Below are 24856 nucleotides of genomic sequence, written 5' to 3' on the forward strand. Positions count from 1 at the left end.
ACCACATTGTTATTATGCACGTCAGCAAGTTAAATGCACCGTTCCCACGTTAGTGTTTTACATAAACTTGGACAGCTGCCTGAGTTTAGCTCTTCTCCCGTGGACGTGGGAATTCATTGTGATTGAGGCGATCTGAGCTCTGGTTTCTCCCCCCTGTGAGGACGGTCAGGGACCAGAGCTCAGCACTGTGACAGGTGGAGGAGATATGCACAGTCAGCGATATCACAGTGTTTATAATCTGTCACAAACACATCGCTGTCCTCAGCAGGAATCCAGTGTTTCCCAACAGATTTCCACCTCTGCGTCGTGTTTTCATCGGGTTTCCAAAGGACATTTCCCACGAGGAGTCATGTCCTATGATTCTCCACAGGAAACAAACATGTGGTTTCCATGGGACACGGTTATGAACAGTGGTAGTGAGGAATCTAACTTGACTCTTTTCTTCATGCTGGATGTGCAGCTTTTACAGTTTTAAGTTCCCTCTAGTGCTATAAAGCATTTACTGTATGGTTCATCGAAAGCTTTGAATGTTTTTTCCAAAATGTACCGTTGTTTGGATTGCTGTTGTGAAATGAAATACCACAGATACATGCAGAAAGGCTGTAGATGAAAAGCACCTGTCTCCCAACAAAACCATGTTCAACTTCTTTCATATCTAACCAGATGTATCCGTCTAAGTCTTTTTAAACATTAGTTTCACTTGGGTACATTTACATAATTTAACAAGATGGTATGTTCTTTCATAATTCTGAGTACGCTGTTGAATGGGATTGTGGGTAGTGACTTGTCCTTTATTGACCGGCATTGTCGATATAAGCATTTGTTTACTCACTTTTCTATAAATGTCCAAACATCGATGAGAAAGCCTTTATTTCTTTATTGACTTTCTGCAGTATAAAACCGAGGATAAAAATATCTTCTATCTGCAATATTAACAGAGCAGAGTTTTCACAGGCAGAGCACGCGTTGACTTTGGGGCTGTGTAAACGCTGGATTGACAGCCTGCACTGCAGTGTCTGCAAAACAAACCTGACATCATTATTCAGACATGGAGCCTTCTTGGCCAAATGAAATACAAACACCCCCCCCGACTCTGTGGTGACCTCACCCATCCATGAGCTGCAGTAACATCAGAATCAGCCAGCGCACATTCTCCAACATAGTACTGTATGAGCGGCAGGGGTTAACATCAATGTGAGATTGTTGGAAGCAAGTTGATGTGCTCACAGGGCGTTCACACTCCCCAGCTGCCTCAGAGAGGGTGGGTGGGTGGGTGTCTGGCTGTGGTCCTGACATATGTATGCGTACACTCACTCACCCCTTATAACACACACAAACACCCACACACACACATTTCCTGGATGTTCAAGTGTTGAGAAACTTGTGAAAAGGGGAGTTTTTTGGGCGTTGCACTGCCCCTGCAAGGATAATGGGGCAGTTTGGCGGAGACGGCGTGAGTTTGCGTGTCTAACAGTCGAGATGTATCCCTTCGATATTACTCCTTCGCAGCCAACTCTTCTGATGTTTTCATTCTTTGAACAGCAGGGTTGAGTGATAGCAGAGCTGAACCACAAATTGCTAGCAGAACATTTTGCTCAAACTCTTCTCTGAAGGACAAACTAAGTGTTGCAACAGGTCAATACTTATCCTGTGGTGTGAGCGTCCCAGATTCGCTGTCACCAAACACCCTGACCCTGTCACCCTGGCAGAGACAGACCACACACACCTTACAGACACACTCCTTCACCATGTGTCGCAGCAGGGCTAATTATCAGGAGTCTGGCTGCGGGAGGATAGGGCGATTCAAATTTCCATTCCTGAGCCACCATTTAGGTCCAGAATTAGAAAACAGAAAACTCAAAGGGCTGCTGGTCACTCACCCGGCAGACAACAATTCGCATCACTGCCGTTCACGGGGAGATGGCTACAGAACCACGCAGACTTGTGTTTTTTCTAAAGCCAAAGAGGATGGCAAAAGCCACTGGCATTCTGTGGCTGACTTCATAGTGGAAAAGAGGCTTAGGTGGCAGGAATTCCTCAGGGAGAGGGAGGAGGAAAATCCAATTGTTTTTAATTGCTGTGGCTATTAAGGAGTTGTTTTGGTTGAGAAGGCAGCTTATGTAAGTTTCACCTTTCTTTTACATATTTGAATGTGTGATTGTGGACAGTTATGTGGATGTTTGCATGCAAGTGTAGTCTGTAGCTCGTGGGACTTTTCAGTGTCATCTTGGGGAAAATGGAGCGAACAGACGAGGCCCTGTGAGGTAAGGCGAGTCACAATGATGACTAGCTTCAATGACAAAATAAAGGCAGTCGGGCACCAGCAGACGGCTGCAAGCTGTTTGGAATTCTGTTATTTTCTCCAGCCAACATACGCCTTCTCCTTGCTCCATCTCTCCTTCTTTTTCTCTCCGTCACTCCTGGTAGGAAACAATTACAGATCTGTTTCTTGGCTTGTGTGGGCGGTTTCTTATTAACCCTGCTCCGAGGATCTGCCCTTCAGTTAGAAACTTTCTCTCCAGCCCTCACAAACTACTCTCTTCTCTAACTTTCTTTCCGTTCCTGTCTCTCCAGATAACTCCCAGCTCAGCGAGGATCCGGAGGCAGGTGTCCTGGAGCAGTTCACTGGCCTCCTGCACGGATCCTCTCCTGTGTTCGACAGCCGCGAGGAGCCCTTCAGACTTCCAGGTGTCGAGCCATCCAACCAGAGCCAGCCAGAATCAAAGAAATCTGCCAAAGTAAAGGGGGAAGTAGCCGCGGCTTCACCGCCACCTAGCCGTCCCAGTATGGCCGCCATCCTGACAGACTGTGACCCCAAAGCAATTTATGCAACTGTGAATAAGGAGCCCAGAGACTTCGGGGCAGGGTCTTCTGTTAGGATGCGCCCCCCCGGGGACCTGAAGCTGGCACGCAGCCTCTCCAAGTCGGACTCGGACCTGCTCGTATCGCCCCCTAGTGAGGAGGACGGAGGATTGGGAAACCGCAGCGAGTCGGTTTCTAACTGTAGCACTGGCAAAAAGAGGCTCGAGAAATCTCCCTCTTTCACCTCAGAATGGGACGAGGTAAGTGTTAGTGTTACCATTAGTATTTGTACTTTATAGTTCTGTAAAAATAACTATACTTTGGACAAGGTTACAGTTTTTAAAGGTGCTTAATAAGTTCAAAAGCAAAACATATTCAGTAATCGAACTGCAAGATATTTCTTCAGCATAAAGAAAAACTATTGGATAAATGAGAAAACTGAAAAGCTTGATACCGTGTAGGAACACAGTCAAAGGACTACGCAGATACGACACAACAATACAACAATTCATGGATACAGCTTGTATAAAAGTTTTTTATTTAAAATGTAGACTTGCAACATGAATCCAAATATATATACAGTATAAGTTGTGTGAGAATATTTTCTAGGATTCCTCTTGTGTACAGTGTGTCCCTTTTTTGACAAAGCCCCACTTGTAAGGCTTAAGTCAGCTTGTTCTAGTGCTGCAGCCACAAGGCATTAATCCACAACAACAAAACTTTTGATGGAGTGAGAACCTCAATACCGACCGTCAACAACTCTGTTGATTGTAGTTAACTTCCACAAACTTCCACTGTGTTCCCATTCTGTCAACTCAAAGCCCACCTGTTGTCTTAAGGGGACACAAACGTTCAGTAAACACAATGACTGTGATGGAAAAAGTGTTCAAGTAAATAGTGAAGGTCTTTCAATTCCATGTCTCCCAAAAATCGTGTTTCGTTGCTTACGTTGTTCCACGAAGCATTTTGCATCATGGTGAATATTTGACTTGGCATTCATTTAGTGAACGTTTATTTTCTCATTCATGGTTTGTGTTTGTGATCACAGTGGGTGTTTATAGGTAAATATACCCCTCCATTCAGCACTTTAATGCTTTGTCTGGGATAAAGAGCTGAGTCGAGCCAGAGAGAGAGGAGATTAGAAGAGACTAGAATATGGGGATAGAAAAGGCTGTGTAAGACAACAGGCAGAGATTTGGAAATTGAGATTCAGAGCGAAAATACAAGCTGCAGATCTGTCTTCCTTTAGCTCCTGTCTACTTCTATTGCGTCGGATCCTAAAATGAACCGGAGCCTCTGCAGAGACAACACATGATACACACAAAACTGAACAAGTGTCGGATTATTACATATAAAATCCCTGTTTCTAAACACTCTGCTGCAAGCGTAACTCTACCACCCCTTATCGCTACATATGTATCGTCTGTAATGTAAGCTTATATAATAATGAACTAGCAGGAGGTCATACAAGTTAACACGTTTTCCTTTTTTAGGCTTTTCCCCCATTTTCCTTCAACAATCCTCCCATTGTGAGTCGTATTAATGATATCCTCCAGGGCTCTGGATTGAGCATTGGCACAAGCTATTCTCTTAGTAATGTTCCCTGACGTTGTTTGTGTTCTGCTCTGTTTCTGCTGCCGACAACATGCCTCTCTCTTACGATGATTGCTACACCGAGGCGCAGCTTAGTCCGAGAGATGTCTGACAAGTTGTGTTTGTGACGCCAGACCATCAGGAGGAAATCATGGGGCTCAGATAGCACCGCTAATGCCTTCTTCTCTCCACCGTGAGGAGATTGTATTGCTGCACAGTGTTTCTTTACACGCTCCTTTCAGAAGTATCCCGCTGAGATAAGAGCAGCTCGGAGGTCGATATCTGTGATGCTCTGGGCAGTGGTTTGTTCGCTGGTTGTCGGGAATTGTTCTCTTCTTTGATCGCTTAAATAACCTCTTCCGTATTAAAGCGTTCAGAGCAGGGCTGCCTTGTTGTTCTGTATGGGGAAATTAAACAGAATACAAAATATCATTGCAGTAGTATATCTCTGTAGAGCTTCTTCTGACCTGCACAGCAAAACCTGAATTATGTATTATAGCTGTAACGTTTTGCTTCACTGTATAATCTTTATGACTTTATTGTTGGATCTCTTCTCTAATGATCTCATTTACTCAAGTCTACTGTGAGAGTGCAGATTTATTATTTATTATGGTTACGTGCAGCCATAAAACTGTGCCAGATGTTGTGTTTATGTTGTAGCTTTAAGGGTGATAGCTGTCATACTAGCCCACTTACAACAAAGCTGTACTTGAGGAGAAGGTCTTTGAGGGGCCTTTTGGCATGACAGCAAAAATAACCCAATGTTTGTTCTGCCTGGAAACAACACTCAGATGGAGAGGGGTGCACAAGGCCCCTTACAGCAGTTTGTCAAATTTCAAACTTGTTTTCTAGACTGAAGGGAAAGATTAACACTTCAGCAGCTTCTATGTAACCTTGTCTTTAGGATCGTCAGGGCCACAAGAAGGGTTTCAATCTTAATCTACTTCAGCAATATCATTTCATTTTATTGTATTGCCAGAGCCTGCCAAGGACACACTCACAGAAATTGAAAGTAGTATTTGACTAAAGTTGCGGAAATAACTGACCTTCAGACCTTCTCTATGTGCGGTCAGTTTATTTCACACACAATAACCTATACCTCCATTATAGTGGCAATGCCCTAGTTTGACTTGAGTGCTGATTTTTGGGATGAAAGGCAAATGTAGTCATCTCTATGTTTAGGACGACTACTAAAGAAACACAACCAATGACACAACAGCCAGAGATATGTTGAACAGTGTTTCCGCTATAAAATGTCTACATTTGCTTGTCACAAATGAAAAAGAAAAAATCAACATATACTTTTAATTATTGATTTTTCTATTAATCTTTCATTTTGGGATTAATTATGTAGTCAACAGATGTCATACATTAAATAGCTGTGCTAATTCTGCATTTGTGTAGCTGATATGGATATCAATATCTGACGGTTTAAATAAGCTTTTATTTTTGTGATGGTATTTGTTTCTTTAACATAAACTCATATCTTTCTTGAACAATTCCCTTATATTTGTTAATAATAATTAAGATGAAGATTGTTATTAAGAGGGTACATTTACCGTAATAAAACCAACATGTCAGTGCTCTCTGGTGGACAACCCGAGTCTATCTCTATCACCATTTCAATCAGATGCTGAACCAAAACCTTCACTAAAGATATTAGGACAGTGTTGACACTTCTTCTGTGATGTCATTGTCTCTCTGCAGTGCATTGTGGTCCAGTTGGGAAATGAGGTCAACACAAAAGGGAACATTTAGTTTGCTTGAGTCTTTTAATTTCCACTGTACAGTCTAATGATCAGGTTTAACAGACCCCTCACCTCCTCAGACTGTCTGAGCGACGTGGTCTCAGAGAGCGTGACATGATTAAGGCGGCCATGACATTGCTTGGTGTTCGAAGATTGCTTCTCTTCCCCCGATGCTCTCAGCAGTCAGCCATAGTTTAGTGTAGCGCTTCTGTTCTCTTCTCTGGGAGCTTTCGCATAGAGGAACTGAAGAATATTAGCTGAGAAATACAGGCTGCAGAGGAGAAGGTATTGCTGTCCTCCCATGTGGCCGGAGAACAGGCTGCATTATTGACATCTAACCAAAGAGGAGATCTTATCAGGGAAAAGGAGATCCACTCCAGGCAATGGCCTCATTTATGTATGCTTCATACCAGTGTGTGTTACTGAGTGAACCAGCCAGCTTACAGTCCATCGTAATGCCAAAAAGCTTATTTAAAATCCTAAAGTAGGCTGCTGGCAACCAGCATCACAATTCATCCTTAATTATTAATTCATAGCATGGACTGCATTTTATTTACTCTACACACTGCTGGCTTTAAGATGAAATTGTTTGGCTTAATACTAACAATCAAGTTGACCTTGAAATGTACGATTTTTCTCTGGTTGTCAGCGCAGAATCAAATATATCCCCCCCCCCGTGTGTGTGTGTGTGTGTGTGTGTGTGTGTGTGTGTGTGTGTGTGCCTCAGCCTGTCAGCTAAACCAATACATCTCTCATTCATGCAATGCAGCTAGAATTAATTTATCATGTAGAAACCCAAAGCTGCAATGTGCAAAATATAAGCCACACTGCCTCAGAAATAATGTATAAAGAAGTGGGTTGCAGCAGTGACACCTTTTCTATTTGCACTGATTGCACAATGCCCAAATCAAAGATTTTGATTCATTTCAAAGCAATACGATGTTTATTAGAATCTTTGGTTGGCAGTCTGTTAGTATTTCTTTTGAAAAGGCAACTTCTTTTATCCAATCTCAGAGCCTTAGTAAGTGTTAAATAACTCGGAAGTCTGTTTCTTCTCGATTGAATAGTGATTCGGATTCCTTTGAGCTCAGTGCTGAAAGGAAAAGGCGAGCGGCCCATCTTTCTTCTCCTTCCCCTTTCAGAAAATAAACCTGCATTAGCTTGAAATGGAAATATTCACACTGCCGATATAAAGTGCATTTCGAATGAGAGCAGTGCGCGGGGAGAGTAGTTAAAGTTTGATTGGGTGTAACCTAGCCTGCACTCTCTTTAATGATGTAGGGAGTGTCCCCCTGAAAATGAAAACTCTACTTCTCTCCCTCTCTCTCCCTCTCTCTCCCTCTCCTTGGCCCATATGGCTGCTTCTACAGTGTTTTCTTTCCCGTTGCACTATCTGAGATTGGCAGCCATTTTGCCTGTCACAACTCTCCTATGCTGTGTGACACCGTTTGGGGCGAAGGGTCCCAGGACATTACCCTAAAACACAAACCCCTTTCAAAACCATCCTTCTGCTCTTGTAATCTGGTTTGCTAAATACTCCCGTTCTCACACCCTCCTTCCTCTTCTTTCTATATCTGTGATACTCCCTCCCTTTCTTCACACACACTCTTGGATGCCTCTGGTTTCAAGACAAGGAGATTTGACTTGCATGAGGGTCTTGGCCTATGCATCTCTCCATTTGAGGGAGCTCTCTGCATGTGTGTGTGTGTTGAGCTCTACGTGCGGGGTGTGTGCTGTTGTGTATGCTAATGCCGCTTGGTCTTGGTCCTTGGGATCAGACTGGAGATGACAATCCGGGGGGCGCATTGTGTGGGCCAGCTCACTGAGCTCCACAGATGGGAGGAGAGAGAGAGTGGGAGAGCTGTAGACAGAAGGAGAGGGCCGCCATCCACAGCCTCGCTTCACTTTCAACTTCATTCTCCTGTTCGCACTCCACAGATCCACTATGAAACCAGCTTTTGTGAGTATTGATTCCCCTTCCAGGCTGCAGGTCCACTGGAGGATCTTGTCTTCCTGTCATGAGTGAACTGAATGGGGAAATAATTGAAGCTTTCTAGCATTTCCTTGGATAATGTATTTCTTGTTAAGCCTGTTCGTTTAGCATGCGCTCATGGCTAAATACGGCACAATAGAACAAGAGGTCTCCCTCACGTTTTTCTTTTGAGTGTGTTCTTTGAAATACATTTTTTTTTAAATCAACAGCCAATTCATGCATTATCTCTTTGTTCTGGTTTTGCCATGTTCTTCAACTCATTATGGATTTGTTCGGATCTTTTATTTTCCGTCAGGAGACAAGTGGCCTTGCTGTTTGTTTCATGGAAGTTTTGTCTATTTGACCTGCAGAGATCAAACCGAACTGTGGGTGTGTGTCACGGCCTGGGGCAACCAGCAGGGCCCATCTATTCTCTAATCCCCATCAGGAGAACCACAGGGAGCTGAGACATGCAGCCACTACTTAGTGTTTGTCTGGTCATTGGAACGAAAGAGAGGCTGCCCTCTCTGTTCCAACTTCTACAGAGGATTTCAACTTAATGGAAGGTTTTATATATATTTCTACCTCCTTTGGGGGTAATTTCGCAAAGTTTACGAGGTTGTACAGAAGGGACATGTCCTTGGGCTATTTTAGGAGGATGATGATGATGATGATGATGGGACTGCTGACAGAGCTTTGTCCCACTGTGGCATTGAGGTGTTGGCACCCTCTTTAGACGGTGGTGCACTTGTGTTCCCCTTGATGCACATTCACTAGTCCATAGTTTTCATCCAAGCCTTGTTTTGGTGCCAGCTTGCCAAGTTGAGGTCGGTGGTCCGGGCACACTCTCTCTGCAGCAGCCTTTTGTTTCACCCCGAACAAGCTCTGCCAGGCGTCCTTTAGCTCTCCCCGTCTCTGAGATTTAGTTTGGCATTGTTCAAGTTTCTCAAGGCTGAGAAAGAAAGAACACTTTTCTTTAAACACAGTCTTTCCTGGAGTAGCTGTCCTGCTGTGAGAAGCATGATAAATGGGTCCATGTGTCTTTAATCTCCCGACCATCTCCCATCACCGCTGGCTCTTCAGCTGTTGGCCTCCGCCCCTCCCCTGACTTCTGACCCTCCTCTTTGTATCTCCCTCCTCATGGCGAGTCCTGCTCACAATGGACGCCTCTCCATTTCAGGTCTCTGTATTGATTCGATCCTGCAGCACAAAAACACATTCCTCTCCCTCTCCTTTATTAATTCTCATGGCATCGAGCTTCTTTGTCCTCGACCATGAAACTCAGAAGCTCTTTCTTGTAGTGGATGTGTTTTACCTTGAGGAAATCATTGTGCGGTGTCCCCTGATAAGGATATATTTACGCAGCTCCAGCAGTATATCACACCTGCCTTCCACAGTAGCTGCTTCTGAATCTCGGCGGAGCAGCCAGTATTCCCTTTTTTGTTAAACTTGTTAGATAGGCTGATACACCAAGACTAAAAGCAGCCGATTGTTTGAAAGAAAAATCTTGGTCCATTGTCAGATATTATCTTTATTTCTTTATTCGTATACACTGAGGAATTTAGAAAGGTATCCTGAGGTTGTTTCAGATGCATCAATAGAAGGGAAATTAATATAACAACTTGCTGTTTAAAAGTACATGGTATCCCCTGCGAGCTGAAGAAACAACCTTGGCATTTTGATTGCATGTCAATTTTTTATAGCGCTGTATTCTGCTCGTTGCTGGGAAAGGATGCCACCGACATGAGGATCCTTCTCCCTTCAGTAAAGACCTCGGCCACTTTATGAGATGAGATCACTGCCCCCTGTCCTCATTATCACAGGGGCTACAACTGCTTTGTGTGTGTGTGATTTTACATATTGGACCCCTGATTAATACCAGTGTATATCAGCAGCTTTCTAATTGTCCTGCTAAGGCCTTATCATTGAGGTTATTATGGGAGCAACAGTAAAGTGCTGCCCCTGCTCAGCAAAAAAAACACAGACAGACACCATTTGCGACTCACTGATGAACATAGTGGAGCATTTAGCAGCTAAAGAGCCAGATATTATTCTCAGACAATGATACAGACCAAAGTCAGATTTTAAAGAGGGTGACTATTGGATTTATTTTCATCACATGTCGAGCGACACAACTCCAAATAAACAATGTTGTTAGTCTTTAACTGGAGTATGTGTATATGTATCATTTTGGGATCTTCTCATCCGACTTTCTGCAAGAATTCAATCTCCCAAAATGTGTTAGGGGGGGGGGGAGAAAAAAAGAATGAAACACTGCGTACCTCCTACACCCAATGTCAAATAAGGACACTTTATTATTGGCAATTATTCCTCAAATATTAAAGCCAAGCACCCTGTCGTCCAGCTGTTTATACTGTGCATATACCTGGTTTTAAGTGAGGGTATGGCGAGGATATTTTCTGTTTGGTTAAGCACAATGAAACCACTGACCCATGAAGAGACACTCTCTGAAAACAGAACCTTTCTTTTGCTGACTCATCCTTGTTTGCTCAGTCATTCCTTAGGTAGGAGACGAGCTGCGCACTCATCGTCCACTCTTCTGTTTAATGACTGAAGTAGAGACGTGTGGCGTCATAGGGATGGGTACCGAGAACCGGTACTAAGTCAATAACGGTACCTGATTGAACGGTATCGGTATACCGTTAAGCCGCTGGACAAACGGTGCTGCTATCGGTATATCTGTTACGTCTACTTCCTTAGTTTAACTTTAAACCATTCTGGTTGGTTGGGAACCCTCATCCCGTGTGATGTATCCGGTTTGAGACCCCTCTGATTGGCCACTGTAAATGCCACTCCTCATCTCTCTCAACAGCGCTCTTATTATTGTTGTGAGACTCCCGCAGGCATGGCGGACAGAGCGAAGCGATCCAAGTTCTGGGTGCACTTTAAAAAATGTAGTGGCGATAGTGCAAGGTGCAATCTATGTACTCAATTAGTTGCTTGTAAAGGGGGTGACACAAGCAACTTAATGAAGCATTTGCAAACGAGAAACTCATTGAATCTAAAACGGTGCTAGCGATACTGCTAGTGCTAATAGTGCTAGCGGGCTTCAGCCGCGCCGTGTGTAAATGTGACCTGAGCGAAGGCTCGCAGGCAGGTTAGCTGCTGCGCACGGGTAATATGTTTTGTTTACCTGAGTGCATTCTTGCAGGCACATCGCCTTGTCTTTTTTTAGTTTATTAACACCATATTATTGGAAAGTATCGATAAGAGTATCGAAAAATACCGATAAGCGGTACCGGTATCGATAAAAGCCTAACGATACCCATCCCTAGATAGATGGAGGTTATTTGAGAAGCTTGTGGGACTAATCTACCATCTGGTCATTATGGTGTATTTTAATCAACAGTATGGAGAAGGAACACCGGGCAGATGGATAACGTAAATGTTGTGATCCACTTTGTTTCTCACCTCTTACTAGAATTACAGTTTTTTTTCTCTGATATGCTTAGGGTTCATCGAAAAATAACAGAAGGCAGTGTAAAACATATGTTCAGCATTGTGTGTGATCTTCAGGACGATGGATTCTTCCATTGATTTTTCAATAATTGTATCATAACAAACACATAGCTCATTCTCTATATATGTCAAATTTTCCATTTGTGTGTTCAGTTGAATGTTTTCTGTACTCTGTAGGGGATCTTTGTATAAAACAGGCTGATTTCGATTCCGTTTTGCCATAGAAAAGCTGGCAGAGTGTAGTAGGTACACGGAAGAAGGGCAAAACAAAACCTTGAGTTCTCTTTTAGCAGAAACCTACGACTTCTTCCACCACCAAACACAGAAGATCTAATTCTGTTGACAGCGTAAGAAATGCATCCTTCATACAAATATCTCGTGGTCCTTTTGGGGGTTTGGCTCTGTCCTCTTCTGGGGCATGCTCTGTAGAGATAGATGGGATCCTTTCAGGTTTCATGAACCCTTTCCAATGATATCATCTCAGTGATTATTCATTTCTTCTTCTAAGCAAGTCTAAAAGCTCTGATTTAACATTTACTGTCCGGTCTAACAGCAGCACAGAAAGACAGATGGATGGTTCTTCCAAGCTGGATTTCTCTCTCTGACATTTCTTTTTCATTTAGATGCTATCTCACTTCTAAGCATCCTTGTACAGATTGATGATTAAATGAAGGCTTTTGACGATAGCACTATTGCCTTATTATAATGATAATAATGAGATATATTATTTGTCATGGCTTTAAGTAAAGCAGCCAGGACTTTTGCCTCAGATGAAATATTTCCAAAAGCAATGGTAAAGAGTTGTATACTCAATTTTTTATTAAAAGTTTTTCAATGACACAGGTTTGACGACAGCCCTGTCAGTCTCTCTCCTTTTTTCTTTCATTTTTCTGCACTCAATGTCTATGCATACCATGGTTATAGTTGAAAGGGGGAGCCATGTTTCTGTGCGGTGACAGGTGTGATATTGCATCTCAATTGCCCTCTGCTGCTTCGGTGCCCTTATGAACGCATTTCAAGGAAATGTTCTTTTTGTCCTTGACACGTGAATGTCAGGGACCATGCTTGATGGAAACACAGCAGTAATAGATACATGCATTCTGTACAAATGCATGAAACTATTGCAATAAACCCTGGGGATCTGGGTATCTTGAAAGTTATAGCTAGTGCCCTTTCTTCTTAGGCTCTCTGTGTATTATTTTAACCCCTTCTTTACTTTGAATTAAGACCCTCAGCTGCCTCAAAATCAACAGTTGTGTAAATGTTATTGAAGCAACCATATGACACAGTCAGAGAACTACTTTCTCTGAGACCTTTGTAAATGAAAGGAAACCATAAATCACCTGTTTCTTTATTGTTTTCTTAGACTCGACACCTTTTCTCTTAGCTTGATTGCCCTGACAAAACGTTTCCTTTGTGATCCGATTTCTTAGACGTCCTTTGTAAATGGGTTTGTATTTGGATGAAACGCTGCTAACTGCAGCCAAGAGCCGATACACATGAGCGTAATGCTGAGGCCACATTTAATAAATGAGATGAAAAGGAAATCAACCACGTTGCTTCAGATACCCTTCAACATTTTTTTTTTTCTCTCACCATAAAAGCACTTTAAATGACTTCTCTCTCACTTAACGTATCGTCAACGCCGTTATTTGCTTTTTGCCGGGAGACTGTTACGTTTGGTGGTTAAGTGTTTACGGCATGGGGCATTTCTCTGGATGTTTTTATGGTGAGAGGTGGAGGCTAGACTACATTTGCTCCTACAGCTTCTTATCTCCCTCTTCTGTTCCTGCCCTCAGATCGAGAAGATCATGACACTGATTGGTGCTGGCATCGATTTTTCCAGGGATCAGCAATATGCTACACCAGGTAGAGTATAATCATCATTGTCCTTTCATGCTGTTAAATGTTAATCAACACCTAGAAATTGTGTCTATGTTGTGATTTTTTTCCCTCCTCATGCTGATTTGTATCTATTTTGACTTTGGCACATTGAGAATCAGTTGCCTGCATTGCCTGCTCAACACATTTAACTACCTTTTTAGTATGTGTCACACATGTTTTTATTGTCACTGGGTCTTCTTTATCATTGCCATATTAATATTGCACTTTACATGCTTGGATTTGCTTTAATTTGGTCCTCCCGAGTTGTTTGATAGGTGGGCTCATGGGAAATCAAGAGCCTGGGACTAGCAGTCAATGCAGAAGGCGTCCAAGACGAATTGCGATTCAGTTAGCAACAGACAATTAGGTAGATGTGTGTAATGCTGGTAGACAGTTGGTCTGTTTTAATAGAACAGACAAGGAGTGGTATGGACATTAGCAGCCCCTGAGGAAACTAAGAATACTCTTTTGAATAAGGAATAGTGAACACAAAGGACCCTTATTGGATGAATTTGGCTTGTTCTTGTTTCAAAGCAGTGGTCTCTCTCTTGTGTGTGATAGAAACCAGGTTGCTTTTAAGTACAGTCTCTAAACCTTACTCTGAAAGTACCAGGAGTATTATAATTTAAAAGACCAAAGTGCCTGAGAGACACTCTATTAAATTGCTTTCTGTAAAATAATGTCTTTGTTTTAAAGGATTGTGTACCTGCTCTCCTGGTATTCTGTAGGCTTTTCAAAAGCCTGTCGTCATATTTGATGGATGTTGCCCTGGGAGCTGCTGCAGTAAACCCAAACAATTGACTCCTAACCTTCAGCTTTCACATTCATCATTCACCTCCAGGTCACACCTTTCCTCAGTCACATTGTACAGTATGTAAGCAATGCAGTGGTTTTACAATTGTGTTTTCTGCCCTGCACTCGAGTGAGCCGTTTAAATATTAACCAGTAAGCTTGTCGGGGGATGAGCTCATTTTGCTTTGTGGACATAAAGAAAACTGAGACCACTGCAGTGAAGTAGTTAGCGCCCCGGCATCTGTGTGGTCTGAACATGTCTGAATCCACTCCTCTGTATATGTGATACTCAATCTTAAAGGTCACCTATTGTGCAAAATCCACTTTTTCATGTCTTTTATACATAAACACGTCTCCCCTCTGTGTAAAGAGATTCTGAAAGTTTCAGGAAAAAAGATTCTCTCACTTTTTGTCCTGATCCATTTTTATAAAAAGCTGTCTGAAAATGAGCTGATCAGATTTTGGCCACTTTATGATGTCATAACGATTTTTTGGCTTGTGTAACGATTAGCCAATCACCAAGGTAACACCCGCCCCCCTTATCACCTGAATCTCTTCCTAGAGCACCATTGTATTTTATTTTATCAAATATCTCTCAGAGGGGCGTGGGGAGGGGCTCCTTATTTTCATCTAAAGTAACAGACACAGAATCAGCACTTTGGAAACAGGGCTGAAACAGAGGGGATTATGGGATGCTCAGAACAAACACGTCAAATTTCCAAAGTGCTGATTCTGTGTCTGTTACTTTAGATGAAAATAAGGAGCNACACACACACACACACACACACAGACACAGAGTCTGTAGGTCAAACCTGACACCCTGTTTTTCATGCAGACGCTGTAGATGCAAACAAGGGGCACAAAGGGTGAGGGGCGGAGCTGTCAGCGAGGGTAAAAACTGCAGAGTAATCTGTGTAAAGTCGTTTGTCAGATCACAATGTTAAGTGCAATTTTAGCCCCTGATTCGCTGTTCTACAATGACAAAACATTCAGAGTATGTCACGGGGGATTTGAGAAAAAGGTTATAATAATAAACGGTCAGAAAATTAGAGAGAGAAAACAGAAGGCACAGAAAGAAGACAAAAAAACAGAGAAAAAGAGAGAGAGAAAAGATGGATGGAATGAAGCTGCAGCCCTAACACATGTTGTTGTTGGAAATTGAGCCGAATATCTTTCTGTTTTTGGATGTGCCAAACTAAACTAAATTATATATAAAATGCAGATTTACTGATGATTAAAATGATGCAGTGAAACAGACAGACAGTACTAATGAAAAGTTAGGTGCATTATGAGAGCATACGCTCCGACAGGATGTCATGTCATATATGGTGAAACGCGGCCCTAGTTAGAGCTCCTTTTGAGCAGCATAATACATTGTGACGCATCTCTTTTGGTTCCCTAATGCCTTGCATTAAAGTGACGGCTTAAAGCCCATTATCTGTGAGCAGCAACACACCGATCCATTCCTCTCCAGCTGAGGATTGAGACTATTTGGGGAGCTGGGTGGATGATAGCGCTTTCAGAGTGCATGGATCATTGCATTACTCTCCCACTGGAGATTAACTGATAAATGGCTCTGTGGGGGAAATGCAGTTCGAAGAGACTCCACAGTCTCTGCTTACATTCCCCGAGTTGTTTCCTGCACTTTTTACTGTTAAGTAGGAGTGTTTTAATGCAGCTCTTTGGTTTCCCGTGTGAGCGCCTGCTTTATGATTTGTTGCACCCAAAGTTTTCCTACTATGGAACTCCATAGAGAATTTAAAAAGCAGTTTTGGTAATCCATCACTGAGGTAAGCACAGGAAAGAACATATTTAAATCATAATAGGCTTTGGCACTGCAGATTTTGTGGTGTGTGAAAATGTTTGAAGTGAAAACCCCAGAACAAAAAAATCAGTTTTGAAAATTATTACCTTTTGGGCCACGTTGGAGACATTAGAGGTGAAATGAGTCCATTCATTAATGTTCTATTTAATTTAACAACTATCAATCACCAACTATTTGAATAATTACGTTACTATTTAAGGCTGTTGTCAAGTAAATTAAAAGGCATATATTTCCCAACTGCTAGCACCTCCTGTTTGGTATCTTTGTTGATTTAATATATGGGTGTCCGGGGTATTCAATCATAAATTGAATTGAATCTGTAGCTGCAGTATCCTCTCATAGCTAGACATGACGATGTTGGAAGTTGAGAAGATTTGAAAGTTTTGTTTCAATCGATATTAATCCTTTGAAAGGTTGCTTGATTCATCCTATACTTGATCAACATCTGTAACCATTTTCTATGATCACCTTTTCAAGCAAAATGCCCAACATAATCAGGATTTTCTGCTTTTCTTCGTCATAAAGAAAATCATTTATTTTATTTATTACATTTCATTTAGCTGACGCTTTTATCCAAAGCGACTTACAATAAGTGCATTCGACCAAGAAGATACAAACTTGAAGAAAACAGAATCTATAAGTACATCAGGTTTCATAGAGCCATTTACTGATGAATAAATTGATATAGCCATCCTCCATATTTTGCTACCTGAAGCTACCCCTACTGAATGAACTTGAAAGGTAGTTTTTGAGACTCCCATCTCCTGCCACATAAACATTACATTCACCTCTGCTTTATCTTGATAAGCGTCCACACGGCGGCGTGCGTTGAAGCTTGCCGGCGGGCGTGTCTGAACCTCGACCAACAACCAATCACATGAATCTCCCGCCCCGGACACACAAGCACGCGGTTTGATTGGCTAGAGCTTGTACTGGCATATGATTTGATTGGCTGACGCTTCCGCCGAAGCCTCAAAAGTTGAACATTGTCAACTTTTGAAGCGAGCAACGCTCCCACAATGCAGTTCGGCAAAGCGTGACGTCACCCCATTCAAAGTGAATGGGCAGAAGAGTTGAAGCTTCAACGCATGCCGCCGTGTGGACGGGCCGTTAGCCATTCATCCCCACTCAAAGACTTTGAAAACAAAAACTTGCGAGACGTGGCGGTGACAAATCTGTGTGAAAACTCTGACTAATGTGGTTCCACTCTTTCAAACAGTGGTCTAACAGAGAGAATTCATTAGTTTACAGGAAGCTGACATAAGCACAACGTGGGTGAAAAAAGTAGATCTGTAAACTGGGTGGTTTTGTGTGTGTTTGTAAGCCTCATCCATCTCTGCCTTCCCCTCTCCTCTCATTAAGATGCTGCTCTCTGCTCGCTCTCAGAGAGCCGCCACACAGCAGTCCCTCTGGTTTAAAAGCACTTTGAATTAAGGCCAGGGGCTCGAGGGCACGGATCACTCATTCTGACTAAAGGACAGCTAACCAGCAGCAGAGAAACTTGTACTTTGTCATCCTTAACAGGCCGTAATAAGACAACACAGGACTATTACAAGCTGACGGATGTGCAAAGATAATAAAAACATGTCTTCAAATGAACCATGTATTTCATCTAATTCCTGCACAAATGTTTATCCAGCGGGTAAACTATTGAGCTCCACCATTACACAAGAAGGGAAATCAATGAATCCATTCCCAATCCTTTAGCTTCTAATGCATGAAGCCATTACTGAGTTTCCAATTTGTCTGCGGGCTCTGGTGGCATTGATTCTCTCCAACATTTGCATCTATTCGATTGTACAAAATAGCAACAAGGACAGAATAACGGAGGAAGAAAATGCTGAAGTATAAACAGATGTTTATCTGTATTTTAGTTTAGTTTTTATATATGCTTTTATCATAATGTAAGCATCTATGTTGAATGTTGTTTTACTGATTGTATTTACCTGTTATTTGAAGTAAATATTTTTTTTAGGATGACTTTCAACATCTGTCCAGGGACTGCAGATGAAAAATAGCCTGTTGGCTAACTCTGGCGCATTTACAGAAATGTCAATCAATGTGCACTGTCCCTGTCAAATAACTAAATAAATAAAAAATAAATAAAAATAAATGTTGCCTCCTCTGATTCTTGTGAAACCAAAAGATTGAAATCAAGCTCTGAGTCCCCTCTACTGACATTAAACTAAAGTAAATGACTCCTTCTCAAGCCGTCTTCATGAGCATAAACCAAAGTCTTGTCGCAGCAGACTTTAATCGGTGGCACAGTTGCCTGGAATACAAACTAACTTGGAGCTCCGCCGGCTGACCCTGTCACAGCTGACGGCAGAATCTGAGCTCAGACGAAGAGAAGGGAGAAAAAAGAGCTGCTTCGTTTCAACAGCCATTACTGGTGAGTACCATGGAGGGCCGGAGTGCAGCACGGGCTTGTTTCATCGGTACTTTTTTGCTCCATGAGTCGATAAAAAGCATCTAATTGGTTGCAGAAGAGCCTTGTCTCTGCTTCGGTGCTTGAACACAACACAATCACTGCTGTTATTGATCCTCTTCTGGAGCGAGCCTGCAGGACAGACAGAGATCACAGCAGTCTGACGGCCAGAGTAAACACTGTTTCATTAGTGATCTCACTGCACAGCGGACATTTAAAAAAAACAATGTAATGAACACTTAACACAATGAATTTAGCTTTGAGCTATTTTCCATCCGCAGTCCCTCACATAAAACATGTAAGAAAAGGACATTTACAAACATAGCAAAAACAACATGCTGTTTCTAAGCTGCTCATATCCATGGGCAAATTAAAAGAAAGCTAAATATCATTTGAGAGAGATTTCCAAAGTGTGTTGCTCAGATGATTCTTTTTTTCATTTAATGATGAACACAACTATTACTGCTAGCACCTAAGTTTCACTTCCTGATGTCTATCATAAAAACGTGATAACATCAGATATTAGGCTGTGTTATCTCAATAATTAGACTTTACTCAGCCATGATTCTGTAATTTTGTATATCTTTACACACCAAGCATATGAGTTTGAGTGTTATTTAGAGCTGGTACACTGGATCAGCGTGGTAATAACGAGAATGCATTTAGTTCAAGTACATTATCTGCTGGAGTCAATTTAGCTCGGAAGTCTTCTATATTCAATAAATCAATACAAATAACATGAAGTTAACAAAAACACGGATGTATGAAGCAAGTATATATAAATGAACCAATACATTGAGATCATTTAAAACATCCTCATAATTGCAGATATTCTGTCACTTCATTGAGTTGGGTGGGTCAATACAGATAGATACAACATATAATCAAATAAGTGTGTTCTTTTTTATATTTTACACAATTTATTAGTGCAAAAATATATTTCTCAATTCCTTTTTTTCTATATATGAACTATTGGACGTTTTGAGCTCCATAAATCTGTGCCTCTGACTGGAACTACTAATACAATTAGACAAAACAAATCTGTCTTGTAACTGTGCCAACGATGCCTGCTCCTGTTCTCTCCACTCTACTGCATTTAACTACATTAAACACAATTGGAAAAGTTGGGCAAAGATAAAGGTGATTCAGAGGGCAACTCTCACTCACCAATTTGTGATTCTTTAAAAAGGTCCACATTTACTGAGAGAAGCACAAGCCGTTTAAAGCCTACTGCTTTTTTCCAAATCCTCCAGCGATTTTAGGAAGCCAGGTGGTCTGTAAGCCGTGTTGAAAGATAGAAAGCAAGCCGGCTCTCTGGAAATACTCTAAAGACGGTGTGAGACTGAAAGACTAAAAGACAGTAGGAAGATTAAACCTCGAGAGGCTTCAGCACAGAATTAAACATGGGTGTTGATGACGCTCGGTGGGAATGAAAGGACAGATAAATGTTGGAATGCTGGTTATGTCAGGTTATGTAAAGTAGATTAAAGATTATTAATGCAAGTATCAGTGTATGTATTCTGAAACAAGTCTGACACCGCTAGGTTTAGTCCAAGAGCACAAAACATTCACATCTATTTTGGTATTCATGTTTCTAGCGTTGTTATTCTATCCATACCAGTACAACATTGCTGCTTAGAAGGACAACTTGTGCTCTCTGGAGTCAGGTCCTAATTTACAAGTCTAATTAACACACTGTAATTAAAAACAATGATCACAATGACCTTCATGTGGCAAAACACAAACATGGAACACACCTCAGTGTTACCAGGGAGACAACATCCCTCCAAACAAGAGGAGACCAAATAACCATCTGTGACCCTTTAAACTGTGACATACCGTTCATGGGAAGGGGGAACAATTACTCTTGATGAACTAAAAGGAACTTCATCACCATTGTAATTAATGAACGAAAGATGGCTCTTCTTCATAACGTGTTATGCCCTCCTCTGTACTGTATTCAATTACTGCTGCATGATTTTTAAGGGTAGTTGTCCTGGTTTAATAATTTAATAGTCCGTTGAAATATGGAGTTTTAACATGGATTTCACCCCTGGAAAACATTCTATCTTTCCAGGCACACAGAAAACATCTGTTGGATCATAAAAAGAGTTAAGTACAATATTTGATACAAACTGATCCTAATATAACAGGGTATGATTTAAGGTTTAGGTAGGTAACACTATGTGACAACATTAAAGGTGGGGTAGGTCATTTTGGAGAAACCAGCTCGAGTGGGCTAGAATTTGAAAATACACAGCCGGAAGAAATCTGCCACTTCCTGACAGAGCCCCTCCTCCAACACACACGAACGCGCACATGACCGATGAGGGCACGAGATAAGTTTGTGCACAGATGGAAGGCTGACAGGCAGGTAGGCCATCCAGTTACTTTAGCCGGGCCGGCTCAGATGATTGGTCGTGCTTTTTACAGTACTACGGCTTCCACAGATGACTTTTTTTTTATGGATTTATTGTCAAAGCACTTAAGATATTCATTGCTATCGGGATGTTAAGAGCATTCCATGGAATATAACAAAAAGTGTTTATCGAGCCGGTTTCTCAAACCTACCTACCTCACGTTTAAGGAGTGAGAAGTTTACAAATGTGGCTTTCTTTGAGATTGTGACTTAAAAGTCCACAATGATATTGCCAGTTGTACAGATCACACATCTTAAGTGAAATCTAACTTAAGTTATGAAATAGCTAGATCAAAGACCAAGGTTTTGTCAAGAGTCTGGCTTCCAGGAGCACTGGTCCTACAAAATAAGGAATATAACTTGTCTCTGCACGGGCAATTACATTTGGTATGCTGCTCTGTATTTCTTTAGAAGAGACAATAGGATTTCCACTTTTAGGGTCTCTTCAAAGAAATGAGCTACAATGGCTCACATACCATCTAATCTATGATTTTATGAATGATGAAACACAGCTAACAAATGTCTCTTCCAGTGCAACAGAGAAGGTGTTGATAGGCCTGATGAAGGAGGAAAGAGTTTTCTTCTTGACACACAAAGCGTTTGTCTCATTTCCAACATGCCCACTGGCTCAGCCTACCAGCTGGGTCTCTCATTCTCTCCTCCATCAGTCCTCATTACTGACACGAGCCACAGAGCCAACTCATAGTGGCGTCGCACACTGTGAGCTCCATCAACTGTCGGGTTGGCAACAGCATCCCATTGCTCACCGAGACTCTCCTTCATTCTGGCCGGGCTTCAGCTGCTTCTCCGGTCAGGGGCCACGGACAGCCGGCCCCTGAGATGGAGACAGACTGTCTGAGAGTCTAAGAGTGCAGCATAAACCTGATTCAACACGCAACAGGGCGTAATGATGTCAAAGCTCCCGTAAACAAAATATTTGACAGCAAAGATAAAACTGCAAATTGTCTGGTTGAATGAACTTGTAAATCTAGCAAACATCAGTCAAGGCTCTGCCGGAGAGCCGAGAGGTAAAGCTATGTCATTGAATCACTCACTGAATATTAAGATATGTATAACATTTGTGATGTAAGGTGAGATATAAAATGATGTGCTGAATCCACCCAGAATACACAGTTCCCATATCAATATATTGCAGCAGCTGCTTAAAAAAAAAAACTGATGAAAAAGACCAGAGAGGTCGTTACAGGATTTCAGCTAATTGAACTTTAGACACACCTAATGGGATCATCTCACAGCTCATGGGGGAGGCATCAATTGGATTAATACACAAAGAAACAAACTGGGGTTAAGTAGGAGCAAGCAGTGAAAGACAAGAACAAAAAGATTATGAAAGTGAGCAAAGACAAAGAAAGAAAGTACATTAAACAGTCAAGAGCATAAAGGTCCATTTGGACCTAATAAAAGAACGAAGGAACTCACCATGTAGTGCAGGTCGTCGAAGCCATTGAGCAGGAGTTTGCTCTCGTACTGCGGCAGCCCCACGTGCTCCAGCCAGTCGCCCACAGGCTGCTCCAGCAGCCGGCCCGCAGCACCTGCTGACAGGGGAAAGCGCTTCAGGAGGGAGAAACCTTTCAGCCGGTAGCAGCGGCACTCTGAGGATGAGACGTGGCATTGCCACATCATTCTCGGCCAGCAGAGCCGAGTGCATCCGCAACAAGAGCCTGGCGGGGGAGACAGTGTCCTCTGTGGACAGGGCGTCAGCTCCCGCAGGGCAGCGGGGGCTGGACCACAGTCACCCAAGATGGCTAAAAGTGCCCCTGATCTCAGGGGTGAAGGAGGAGATAAATGGGTTTGAGCTGGTGGACTACCAGCTAATGTGAACAGAGATCTTAGCTATGACAGTCAGGCGGGGATCTGCCCAGAACACATTCCCCATCAACAAAAATCTGCATCACTTCACTGTTGCAAACGTAACAAACCGTTCATATCCAACTTGGGACAAAAGTCAAAATGTCCAGGGTCAGGAAGTAGCATTCTGTGTCCAAAGGTAAAAGCTTGATTGAAAAGAGCTGATTTAGTGAAGCTCCAGTTTTGTTATGAAGAGAAACCCAGAGGGAGAGACACACCTTACTCCAGAGAGGGTGATGTGTCTTAGCAACATGGAAAGTTCTTTGGAAACTCGTCATTAATTAGTAAACAGGCACTCTGAATGAAAGACCCAGCCTGCTGAGCACCACCAACACTCCAGACAGGAATCTACCTGAGAACATCACAGCGCTCACAGGGGAAGCAGCAGGACGCACAACAAGTCTGTCATGAGCCGAGATGGATTGAGACCAAAAGCAACACTGACGGCTGTCAGCAGCCCAGAGGAGCCTAACCCTGAACGAAGACAGATTACTGCCTCTACATATTACTGGTACAATTCAACACAATTCAGAAGCAAAAAACACATGTTCTGCGGTGGGATTTCAGCTATCACACCCTTAAATTACCATTCACTTTTAACTTGATAAATGAGTAAATGTGTTTTCTGTTGATAGGAAAGAGTTATATATTACCTTTATTTGCTTTCCCTTTAGGACAACACATCAAAAAAAGCTGACAAATAACAATAACAAACAAGCAAAGGTCTAAACCTAAACTCAAATTACTAGTGAAATGCAGATAAATCTTCTTTTTCCCTTTTCAGTGATCTCATCATCTATTTAACTTGGCGCAAAACCAATCCCGTTCCAGAGGAGATTCCCACGTCATAGATCCCATTGTGGTCGATGCAGACGCTTGGAAATGTGTCAGGAAGAAAAATGAATGAAAATCCAGCGAAGGATTCCACAAGCTACTTTAACGCATACTTAAGAAATAGCCGGCCCCCAGAATGAACTCCGGAAAGAAAGAGTGCTCCAACTGTCTCCTCAGTCTGGGACAGTCTGTGGGATGTGGTCAGGTCCACTTTCCTAAAAAAACATCTGTAGTTCCCTCTGAGCTGAAAAGGAAACACCTCATCCTACACACACACACACACACCGCGGCGGCATCCTTCTATTGTCCTGCTGTTCACAATTCTGCTGCCTGCAATATTTCTTTCCTCCCTTACTCCCTCTCTCTCTCTCTCTCCCCTCATTGCACGCTTCCCCACCCCTCCCTCCCTACCATACTCTCTCTCAAACACTGCAGGTGGCTGCTCTATGTCAGTGCAAGCTACAGTTCCCATCTACAGACCCCCCCCCCACCTCCCTTATTACGTGCAGTTGTGATTGTATAAAAAAAGTCTGTCTCTTTTCCCCCTCCTCCATCATCTCTTTCCCTCTGATGTGGAAGTAAATCAGTCGAGAGGAAAAAAGTACCAGAGACTGCAGGCTCAGACCCAATCAGCTAGAGACTTCTCTGCACTCCAATCAACACAGAGAGGAGGCAAACACTGGTCTGAATCAGATTGTGGGGGGGGGGCATCGAAGGTCTTCTCTAGCCAGTCTCTTGATGGCCTCCTGACAGCAGCTTCTCCTGGACACGGTGGCTTTAAGATTTAAAGGTCCCCTAATTATACTGTTTTTCGTTAATATATTATAGTTCTCAGATACAAAACATGTCTCTGAAGTGTTTGAAGTGTTTGTTCTGAGCATCCCATAATCCCCTCGGTTTCAGCCCAGTTTCAAAAGTGCTGATTCTGTGTCTGTTACTTTAAATAGGACAGAGGGTGTCGTATTGTCATACTGATATTCTGTACAAACTGTGAAGTCCACTGAGACAAATGTAACATTTTTGATATTGGGCTATATAAATAAACATTGATTGATTGATTGATTGAAATAAGGAGCCCCTCCCCACGCCCCTCTGAGAGATATTTGGTAAAATAAAATACAATGGTGCTCTAGGAGGAGATTCAGGTGATAAGGGGGGCGGGTGTTACCTTGGTGATTGGCTAATGGTTACACAAGCCAAAAAATCGTTA

General features: G+C 42.3%; 1 protein-coding gene across 1 annotated transcript in view; it reads left to right on the plus strand.

The window, feature by feature from the left end:
- anks1aa (ankyrin repeat and sterile alpha motif domain containing 1Aa) overlaps positions 1–24856 on the plus strand; it is a 64240-nt gene that overhangs the window by 28638 nt on the left and 10746 nt on the right. The window contains exons 13-16 of the mRNA XM_010767827.1: positions 2575–3062; positions 11886–11942; positions 13395–13469; positions 20921–20923. Coding sequence (XP_010766129.1) covers positions 2575–3062; positions 11886–11942; positions 13395–13469; positions 20921–20923 — 623 coding nt within the window. The remainder of the gene's footprint in view (positions 1–2574; positions 3063–11885; positions 11943–13394; positions 13470–20920; positions 20924–24856) is intronic.

Source organism: Notothenia coriiceps, unplaced genomic scaffold (assembly GCF_000735185.1).
Source record: "Notothenia coriiceps isolate Sejong01 unplaced genomic scaffold, NC01 NC01_scaffold00004795, whole genome shotgun sequence".
NCBI lineage: Eukaryota > Metazoa > Chordata > Actinopteri > Perciformes > Nototheniidae > Notothenia > Notothenia coriiceps.